The sequence below is a fragment of the Carettochelys insculpta genome, chromosome 2, assembly GCF_033958435.1.
Source record: "Carettochelys insculpta isolate YL-2023 chromosome 2, ASM3395843v1, whole genome shotgun sequence".
Taxonomy (NCBI): Eukaryota; Metazoa; Chordata; order Testudines; family Carettochelyidae; genus Carettochelys; species Carettochelys insculpta.
In genome coordinates this window covers 58,892,124-58,903,497 of record NC_134138.1, presented here as the reverse complement: position 1 = coordinate 58,903,497, position 11,374 = coordinate 58,892,124, and the positions used below count along the sequence as shown (strand labels likewise).

The 11,374-nt window shown below is 44.3% G+C and overlaps 1 protein-coding gene across 2 annotated transcripts in view; it reads left to right on the top strand.

The window, feature by feature from the left end:
• Positions 1-1,390: 1,390 nt before the first annotated feature.
• The window catches only part of ZC2HC1A (zinc finger C2HC-type containing 1A), a 45,211-nt gene continuing 35,227 nt past the window's right edge, over positions 1,391-11,374 (top strand). For both annotated transcript variants that reach the window (XM_074987054.1, XM_074987053.1), the window contains exon 1: positions 1,391-1,455. In XM_074987054.1, the coding sequence (XP_074843155.1) occupies positions 1,440-1,455 (16 nt within the window). In that variant the 5' untranslated portion in view covers positions 1,391-1,439. The remainder of the gene's footprint in view (positions 1,456-11,374) is intronic.

Below are 11,374 nucleotides of genomic sequence, written 5' to 3'. Positions count from 1 at the left end.
TTAAATACTTTATCGCACTATTATGTTGACAAATTTCCCTGGCCATGTCTTTTTAAAAAGAATAAGATGTCAAACATGCACACAATGATACAGCTGCGTCTCCCAAATTAATTTGGCCACAGAACACTTTTGGGCTTGGAATATATTGAGAGAACACACACATGCTGGTCCGGGGAAGAAGGAGGCATGGAGGGTTTCATACCGAAAAATTACTGCCCATAATGCTCAAAAGAGTGAGGGTTTTTTAGATATCTTTTATTTTACACAGAACAAAAAATAACAAGACAAAGTCATCTGAATAACTAATGTCCTTCTGATAGGAGTACGGTAAGCAACCCTATAAGTATGAAAATTAAAATTTAAGTACAAACCCAAAACAAAACATCAATATAACAGCTGAAAGAAGGATGATGAGTGTTGTTCTTTTGTACAAAAAATAAAAAAGACAATATTGTTCAAAAAAGGACTGGCCTTCTTTAAAGCTTCAAAAACTTTTTATGAAAAATAAATGGAAACCAAATTTGGTATGGAAAAATACTTTTAAATTTTGTTTTTATAAATTTGTTATTTTTATAGGAAACTTCTGGAAAATAAAGATACGTAACATTTGACAGTTTTTGTACAGGGCAGAATGTGTTTGCATCCTTTGATCACTATTTCTCTTAATATTAGGAATGATGCTGGAGAGTTGGATCCTCATATCAGGTCCAGCATCACATGATTTCTCTGAACACGACTCATGCCTAAGCAATCCGAATCGGCTCTGATTGTTTTGGTGTGCTGCCAAACAACTATATTATCATGAACGCATTACAAATCTTACAACACCTACAATCTAAATACTATTCAAATACCCTAGTATTTGTGAGACACAACTAATTTATTTAATACTTTAGAAGGAAAGGCCTTGCTATCATAATTTTGTTTTCACAGAACACCTATTCACACGGGGCAGAAAGCCAGTTTGGGAAACGCTGCACTAGAGGATCCCATGGCCCAGCTCTGTTTTCGCAGCTCGCAGTTGGGTGCCTGGGACATGAGACTCAACACTCATACATGCAAATTAATGCACATTACAAAACATAATCCCTGAGGCCCAGGGAAGGGTGCGGCACTGGGGATCAATCAGAGAAGCCGCAGAGTGAGGGGTGTGTGGGGAGGGGTGAGAGGCCACGTGGGGGCTGGGGAGTGACTGGAGACGCAGGAGAGGCGGGGGCGTTGTGAGGTCGGCGCAGCGGAGAGGAGGACGGGAATCTCGAGGCCGCTGGGGGCAGCAGCGAGCCCAGCCAGGCCCGACGAGGGGCGGGGCACGAGGGGGCTCTGTCTCCCTCCCGCAAGGCGCGCCGGCCGGGAAGCCAATGGGAGTGGGGGATGTTAGCGGCCGGGGTGGGGCCGCGTTGCTACAGCAGCGGCGGCGGCGGCGGCGGCTGGAGCGCGCCATGGAGGAGCTGGAAGGTGAGGGGTGGGGCGCGGGCTGTGGGGAGGAGATGGAAAGCCCGGGGCGGGCCGGGGATGGGATATGAGCCCCCCGTCCCCGAAGAGCCGGACCGGGGAGCCGCCCGCGGGGCGGGATGCGGGGCTCCCGGTCAGCCCCTCGGCAGAGCCGCGGAGCCCGAGCCGCTGCCAAAGCCTGGGCGGTGCCGGGAACTGGGGGGGCGCCGCCCGTTCTCTCCCCGCCCCCCCCCCCCCCCCCCGCCCCGCTGGGACTGGTGGCCTCAGCCTTGCTCGCTACCTCCCGGGGCGGCTGCAGTCCGCCCGCCGAGCGGCACCTGCCCCCGAGCGTGGGTCTGGCAGCCGCCCTGCGAGTCCGCCCGCCCCCTTCCCGGCTGTGACCTTGCGGGGCCGCACAGCGGAGCGGCGGTGTGCAGCTCCCCCCGTGTATAACCCGGCGGGTGTTTCCCAGCGAGCCCCGATCATCTCTGAGTCCGGTTCCCAGCCCAAGGCCCCACCTTGCTGAAGGGCTGTAGCGGGTGGCTAGCCGGGGAGTGGCCCCAGCATCCTTTTGCGTGGTGCCAGTGGCCCTGGCTTCCTTTTCTCCGAGGATTGCGCTAGATCAGCAGCGGCCAGTAGGCTCCCCCTCACCCCGTGTGGCGAGATGTGACTCAGGAGAACTGCACATGTGGGGTGCTGCTTGCTCCCTGCATTTGCCCCATCAGGGGGTGGGATAAGCACGTGGGCAGACGCAGCTCCTCCGGCCCCGGAGGGGGTCCAGCCACGTTCCTGCACAGCGGTGGCTTCAGCCTGGGGCAGCTTCCCTGAGTAATCTGTAGGGCTATGGCAATCCCTTACATTCCTCTTTGGACACCACTGTGCTAGATCATAGTACAAGTTTTAAACACTCTTCAAGATTGCCACAGTGACTTAAGGGTCTCTCAGGTATTGTAAGTGGTTGGTTATGCCATGGTCTACCAAGCTTACCTTGAGGTATCCATAGCTGCAGTTCTGAGTGGCGTGCAGGAAACTCTTTCATATCTGGGAGGTTGCCAAATATTGAAATAGTCTGGATAATAGAGAGGTATACCTAGCAATGCATGACACTAAAGGAAGTTTAGATATTAAGAAGCAAACAAATGTATGCAGAGTACTTTATTTACCAGCAGCAGTAGTATTGTACATTCATACTGCATTTACTGTATTAATGTAATTATTTTCATCATACCGTGCTAATGGAAAACTTAACTAAAGTTTACTTATGGTTAAAATGCCAGTTATTTGAGAGTTCTGAATAAAAGAATGAGTTTACCGCTACTGAGCTAACCCCCCCCGCCCCAGCATACACAGCACCAGCACTGTAGTTACTGCCTCTTGAGGAAGTGAAGTACACACACTATTGCTACCTACCAAAACAAAAAGTTCCACTAAGCATTACAGTGCTACAGCTGTAAGTGTGGACAAGGCCAATTTATGGAATACAGGTTGAACCTATCTAATGTGGCCCCCTTGGGAGCTGACTGGTCACAGATGAGAGAATTTGCCAGACCACAGAAGGTCATATTGACTAGCAGCATTACCAACACATGCACTGCTTACTGGGCTCTTAGAAGACACAGAGGAGTAAATTAGAGATAAATAACAGCACACAACACTGAGAGCCAGAACTGGTGTCTGGAAACAAACTTTATGGGACCACAGGAAACTTGCCATGATAAGTGGTCATCCATGCTGGATTATGGATGTTGCTGGATGAGAGAGTTTTGGATTAGATAAATTCATCCTGTATTTGCACCTTTTTATCTCCTATGGTTAGATAAGTGCAAATAATACTTTATTGGGCTGCAGTTTTTTACAGTTAGCAGAAGCAGGAAATACTATTGTATGACTGAAGTTACCTGGCAGTTTTACTTATTAATGTTTAATATTGAGTAAAACAATGTGGATAGAACTGTTTTGTGTAAATATCTGTAAATGATCATTTAAAAGACATCTGTACTTTCCCCATATCATTCTTATGTTAAACCTGCGTTTGGTTATGACAAAGCAATCTAGCTTCCCCTTCTTTTCGCTACTGCTTCCACGAACTAACACAATTGAAATAATTCTCATTGTATAAGACTTTTTATTTTTATAATTAGGCTTCACAAGTTCTTACATTGACTGCCTATTACTCTCACTGTGAGAAGCAGCAGCTAGAACCTGGGGCCCTTGAAATCACTATTGGAGCTCTGTGTAGAGGGGGAGCATCTTCCCTTTCTAACTGAAGCCCTCCCCATTCCGGGAGGCTGAGAACCGAACCCGTCTCCAACTTGTCTTGGCCCCTCTCCGTCACCAGCCCTGACTCCATCTAGCATTTAATTAACAAGCACTCGGACGGGTACGCTCTTAGAGAGAGGAGCACCCTGAAGCTGTAGCACAGAAGTATGATTCAGGCTTGTAATCTGTCCAAACTAATAGGTGAAATGGGTACAGGAGCAGAAGTGATTGAGGACTACAGCTGGCCTGAAGCATAACCCAGCTCTGAGAGGAGGGTTTGTGACTCTTGAACTTGGAAGAGCATTGTTGGCATGAGCCCCCGAGCCAGAAAAAGGGTAGGATTTGAGGGGCTAATGAAGGAAAGGTTTTCTTGTACGCTGTAAAAGGAGCCAATAAATGAGACCCTACAGAAGACTCATCTTGTCAGTTCTCATTTCTTAGTAAAGCATAATAGCCTTCCAAAGCCCTGTTGTGCCTCAAAAAATCATGCTTATGGTTGTCAGTCCGTCTTACTTTGACAGTGCATGGAATGTCTGACAAATAGGCGTGCTGATTTGTGTATATAACTGTTTTTAAAGCACCTGCGGTTGATGTTAACATTTTGCCTTACACTGTGTGGTAGTGCGTTATCATTTGCTTTGATGTTATGAAAATGGAAAGGAATGCACAAGTCTGTCTTCTTTTTAATTCTGTTCTCTTAAATTTTGGGGGTATAAATTATGTCCTGTCACTAAATATAAATTTGGTTTGCTAACTGCATTCTAAATTCAAAGAAACTGGTCCTTAACTGAAAGTTTATGAAAGGATTGGTGTAGAGCAGAGAGAACACATTAGTGTTTAAAGAATGCTGGCTCTTTGATCATATGCCTCTAACTTCTGAGACAATCTAGTGAACAGTTTATTTCAATTAGAACAATGACCTTTATTAAAGCAACCGTACACTTAAATTTCTGGTAACAGTGTAATTGTAACTAACAAACACACATTTAAAAAGTATCCACTGTTGTTATTTACGGCATATAAAGCAATTTATATACACCCACTTCTGACTTGATCATGTTTGCCAATGTCAGCATAGACAGCATAAGCCTATCTAGTTTTCAAATGGGGAATTTGTAAAATTGGCAGACTGGTTTATTAGCCACCTTTAGTATTTTTTCTTCCTTTTCCTCTTTATTTTCTGTTTTTTCATTTGATTTATCGTTCATTTTAGTATTCCAGTTATTTTTAAACATGCCTTCCTAAGAAGTGCCTCCCAGACAGAATATTGTGTGGTTAGTCTGTTTTGTATGGCTATTGTTTGTGTGATGTATGAGTCTCTACTTATGTTAAATTATAATGTGTAGTACAAACATAAATAAAAACAGCATCCCATACAACACAGGTAAGGGGAAATGCAGAGGAAATTGTGAAGTTCAAAGAACAGTCTCCTGAATCAGTATAGTGTCTTTTTAAGGGAAAACAATCAAGTGTACAAGCAAATTTCTTTCATAATTAAAATATATGGAAGATCAGTAATAGAAGGGAAAAATAAACATTGTTTTGGAAAAGTCATATGAGGAAGCTGTGAAATTGTACAGGTTAACTCTAATTTTTAAAAATAATCTGATGCATCATTCTATGCCATGTAAAAGGAAAATTTTGCTCCGGAAAATTTCTGCACGTTTGAACTGGGTGAAGGTGAACAGTTTTGGTTGCCACAGGTCACCAAGATTTTCTTAAGTCAGCACAGCAGATGAAATTTGGAGGACAGCCTATGACATTTCACGGGCATATTGGCCTGCTACTACTATAGTATTTGTGGAGTTTTTTTGTTTTCTATAATGAATCTTATGTAGGTTCATGCACGCAACTTTGAAAACAGAAAATGTATAATGCAGCTTCAGTTAATAAAAATTTAGTGCCACCGTTAGGGACTCATTCCTCACATGTCAGATCCAACCACTCTATCTGCCTTATCAGTAAAACCATGAGTATCCTGGACTATTGCTTTAATTAGCATCCTATGACTCAGACAAAATGGTGATAGAGCATGTTGTAGAAGCACAGCAAGGCATTTTCTGGGAACCTTCTGGAACATAAAAGATAAATCTGAGAACTGTCAAGTCAAGTGTCCCAATTTACCTCAGCTGAAGTATTAGTGCATGAGAAAAAAGGTGATACACATCTCATAGAGCTGGAAGGGATATTGGGAGGTCACTGAGTCCAGTCCCCTGCCCTCTTGGCAGGGCAAAGCACCATTTTTTTTAAATCGGTGTGTTTGCCCCAGACTCAAATGGCCCCCTCAAGGGCTGAGCTCACAACCCTGCGTTAAGCAAGCCAATGCGCAAACCACTGAGCTATCCCTCCCAGACTCTAAAGCTGTAATTAGCTGAAATATGTAATGAAGTTTAAACCAATCTGAAGTGCATTGGAAAGCAGAGTACATGCCTCGTAAACTCCATGTAAGAAATAAGCATGCATCAAAATGTTGAAGATATTTGGTGAGCTCCATACACTAGGTATTGTAGTAATCCAATATCAAGAACAGAAAGGTGTGGATAACGGGCTAAAGTAGGTGTTCTTAACCTTTTTGCCCTCATACCTTTCCTGAAAGTGAACTTAATGTTTACACCTCCCGTCCTTCTGCAAATTAATTAAGGAACCAATCAAGACATAATTAAGATAAATTTTCTGGGAGGCACCTCACACCTCCCCTGTATCCCCTCTGCAACTCCCCCACGGAAGGCGCACCCCACAGGTTAAGAACCCCTGGGCTAAAGGAATGCCTTCAGCCTCTTCATCACATGCAGAGACTGGGAAGGAGAAAGCATTTTTGGTTACTATAGTGGTAACTGGGGGCAGATGAAAACTTGAGGAACATTCTTCAAACACAACTGATGGGTGTAACTGCAGTATGCACCTTTGAAGATCTCCTGGAGGATGAACTTTTATTAACCAATCATGATAGAGCTTCTCTATAGCTGTCTCTCATTTGCATTACGCAGGCAGCTAACATCTTATCCAGACTGAGCTCAGCCAGTCTGGTCTTTTATAGGACTCAGTCTCTGCCAGCTACGGGGAAAACCACGTGACTGTGCAGTCTGGATTCAGTTAAATTGAGATTTAGATCTGTGTGGTGCCACTTCAAACTGACTTATTTTTGTTACTTCTTTCAAGTGTTCTTGCATACATCTTCAACAAGAGGGGTCAGGACAGAACACTGTAATTTTCTGCAAAAGAGTACATCTGGTCACAGGCTCTCAGTGTGGGTTGGGACCTGAAAGTGGGTTACAGCCAATATTCCTGCTAATCTTCTCCATCCAGTGGGGGGGGAATTTCTTCATCCATTGTGCAGAGTAAATTTTTATATGTGCTGAGGTATGTGTGAATGCAAATCATCATTAAAAATCTAGCTGTGGATGCTCTGCTAATCATCTGGGCAACATTTCAGTTTCTCCCTGACTGTGGCACAAACACACATCTTACCGGGAATACTAGATACAATGTTGTAATGGGGTTGGCAAGTCTGGGTTAGACTTACTGGGGCTCAGGGCCGAAGCCTGAGCCACGTTGCCCCTGTCTGAAACCAAAACCTTTAGGTTTCAGCCCTGGGCAACAGGGATAAGGTTACATGCCCCCTAAATGGTGCTGAAGCCCTGGAGCTTTGGTCACACCCCTACCTGAGGTGGCAGGGTTTGGATGGGTCCAGGCTTCACTCCCCACTCCTTGGGTCATGTGATAATTTTTGTTGTCAGTGAAGTTTGAGAATCTTTGCACCGGATAATATACCCCTCTCCAAGAGGGGACACAGTTAAACAACTTAGATAATTATACTGATTCCATTACCCAGCACTCATTGCAGACATGCCAACAGTTGGTGATCTGTACTATCAAAGGAAGCTGATAAATCTTTAAAAAGAAAAAAACTGGGAAGTTGTTGGCTCTTTATTCAACCCGAGGAGATTAACCGAGGAGACTGTTACCATCTTTGTACCATTCCCAGACATCAAACTAGTCCTAAAGGAAATCCGAATACTCTGGTATTGCCAGAATTGCTATGCTACATCCTCATCAATCTTTTTTTCTTTTCTGTTTTATATGAGAAGTCAGAAGCTGTCTTCTTGAACAGGATCATTGGAGAGATTCTGTTATGCTTATCCTCAGGCAAGGGATTGGTAATATTCTGCAATAATAAACGTAGTGTGTCTCTGCTTGATTTCATCAATAAGGAAGAACCATCTTGTTATTCTGTATTTATCCCCTAGATACGCCATGGGTCCTGGTCCATGAATAGGACTCCTAGGTACTATAGTAATACAAATAATAAATCGTAAATCTTACGGCAAAAGCTCTGAGAAGGATTTTGTATTTGTCCTCTTTTCCAGGTTCAAACCTGATATCTTTCTGAACTTGTGTATAATTATTTTGCCACAGATGTTACTGGGAATAGAGGCAATCAAGTTGAGAGAGTATCACTGGTAAAAGTACAATATTTGTGTAATAATGAACTATGATCCATTTGGGGGTAAACATATGCTGTAAAAACAATGAGAAGAGGCAGGAATTTCCACTACATGTATCTGACAAAGTGGGTCTTTGCCCACAAAAGCTTATGCTGCAGTAAATCTGTTACTCTATAAGGTGCCACATGACTTTTTATTGTTTTTGTGGATACAGACTAACATGGCTACCCTGATACATATACTGCAAGCTATTTTACCAGTTCTACAGAAAAACATAAGTAAACATGGACAAATTACCTCAAAAATGGCACAAATATAAAAACATTAAGGGTAGCAACCATGAACATGAACACAGCAAACTTGTAGAAAGCAAGACTAATAGGCAGTGTTCAAATGAATTTTGAATGTCTGAAACTGGGTCCAAATAGTCTTAGAAAAGATGGCAGTCAGGAGTGAACTTAGCCCTGCTAAGATGCAGAGAATTGAGTTAGAAGTTCCTCTAGAATATACCTTCTAATTTAATCTATTTTGAGATTCAGTGTTTCTGCAATTCTTAATTTTAGCTCCCAGAATCCCTTTTAGAAGAACTCTGTGCTGCTGAGCATGTGTAGAATTCGTGTTCCCTGCAGATTTTTTTTTCTCTACAGGAAATTAGAATCCGCCAGAGAAATATTACAGTTATGCTTTTTGTCCTCCAAGGGCTTCTGTAGTGCAAGAATAGAGGGTAGTGGATCACCAGCTGTAACAGACTGTAGGGAGAGAACAGAGACTGTGTTCATAATAAAGCCCTACCTGTGGTGCCAAGTGAAGAGGCACATCAGGCTGCTGTGGGGGTGGGGGGTGTCACAGACTGTGTTTCAGAAGGACAAGTTGTGGGGGCAGACGAGTGGGTGTGCAAGGCTACATAGGGATGTGCTTGTGAGTGCAGGGTCCCATTGGCACAGCGACAGATCTACCTGACTGAATGGGAGATGTTAGGGTTAAGCCAGCTTCCTTACAATCCCTTACCTCCACCACCACCAAAAAAAAAAAATAACCCATGCAACAACCCTGTTCCTGCTTCTCCCACCCATAACCCAACACCCCTTTAGCTTCCTCAGCAATTATTTTCTTTTCACGCAGCTCCTCCATTATGTCTAATTCCCCAAGCATTTGAGCTGCTTCTGAGGGGTTCAGGAAATTCATTTCTGTATTGTAGTTTAACTGAATTATTGCTCAAAGTTCTGTGCAGTAAACCCCCGCGTTAACGTGGGGGTTGCGTTGCAGCAATCCTGGCGTAATTGGAATTTTTGTGCAAGTTGAGAGGACACTGGAACTAAGCTGCCATCTTGTTCCAGACTCCCCTGGGCTTGCAGGAACCAGAAGCTGACCAGCCCACTAGGGCCCCCCGGGGCTGGTCAGTTTCCTGGTTCCCAGAGTAGCTGAGGGCTGGGAAGAGGGGGCCAGCCTGGTTCCAGTCACCTTGTGGCTTGCGGACCGAGAAACTGACCAGCTCATGGCAGGTCAATTTCCTGGGTCCTGCAAGCAGAGGAGAGGGAAACCAAGCAGTAGTCTCATCTGGAGCTGCCACTGGGGCCTGGGTGGCTGGGAGCCCAGGTGCAGGGCTGAGGATCTCCCTGCCCCAGCCCCTGGCTGGGGACCCTGTGCCTGGCTGTGGGGGGCAGTGAGCTGCGCCATGGGAGGTTTGGACCAGGGCTGCACATGGGGGGTGGGGGAGTGTGTGTGTTTGAACTAGGGCTGCACATGCAGAGGTTTGAACTGGGGTGATGCGTGGTGGGGGGAAGGTTGAACGGGAGCTGCAGTGGGGGGGGTGGGTTTGAACTGGGGAAGTGGGGTGAATTGGGGCCAGGGGTTGAGCCAGAGCTGGGCTGTAGAAGGTTGAGCCAGGATGGGGTGGGAGAGGGTTGAACAGGGTCCACATGCGGGTGGTGAGCTGGGGTGGGGGCATTGAACTGGGGCTAGGGGGGTTTAGCCAAGGCTGGGCGAGCAGGATTTTGAGTTGCGTTTAACTCGCATAAACATAAATTAAGCGCAACTCGAAATCATGAATTTCGGGGGTCTACTGTATTAATATACCTAGTAAGAAATCTATCAAAAATTCTGAATCTTTTTTCTGTATTGCTACAGTTATACTTGTCAGGTATGTTGAAATAAATTACCAAAATAATTGAAACTGGTGTGTTGTTATTTTGTTATTTGACTAATAAAATATACAACATTTTTCAGAATTTTAAAGCATTTGGTTCAGGATTTATTTATTTATTATGTTCAGAGTACTTTCAGGAGTAGAGAAGATACAGTGTCACAGGGTTGTATTTTTGTGGGGATAATAGCTTAATTATTATGGACTATAATGTAACACAGAGCCTAATTTTAGACCTTACCTGTATGTTGTGCTCTATAGCAGTTTTTCTTAAACTTTTTGAGACCATGGCACACCAAACAATATTTTTTATGCAGAACACACATGAAAATTTTCTTCAAAAAAGATTGTCAGAACAAAAACACAAAACAAAACACCGTCCCCCCCAAAAAAAACAAAAACAAAAAACCCAAACAGCAACATGTACAGCAAAAACCATATGAAGTAATTAATTAGCTATCGTAGCAATGAAAAATAACATTGAATCTGGTTTTATTAATAGACAATATATACCCTGTAAGAGAACTTAAGAAGCGACCTGACCAAAAGGCTCAGTTGTGCAAGATGTAGACCAGGGGCTTAGTCTTGCTCCATCTTTCCAATGCAGCCGGGAGCTTGTTCAGAGCCACGCTGCCTGTGGCTTAACAAAAGACCAGCTAATACTACCAACCACCACCTAAACTGTTAAGCTCTGCATCTTTATTTATTTATTAAAGAAGCTGTCATAAGCAGGATTGTTAGTGACTTTAACAAGTATCACCAGTGCTAAGACGGTATGTAAGGGTCAAAAGGTCAAATTTCAGCCCTCCGCTTCAGAAAGATTGCTGACCCCTGATGTAGACAGACAGGTTTTGCAAATGCGAAAGTATGGCAGGTGCTAGTTACGAAGGCCTGTGCAACACCTCTTTCTGATGCTGGGGGGGAAAAGGTGGTTTGTGGATCTGCTTGTAACCAAGTCCAGATTAATCAATGTGCACTTGAACAAGACTCTCCTCTTAGGGGTCCCCTGACGTCTGGAGGTGTGGGGGGTTGGGAGATTAACAAGGTTGGGGCATAATGTTGCCTGCATGCTGTGATGAGAGCCAGTGGGTTGAGA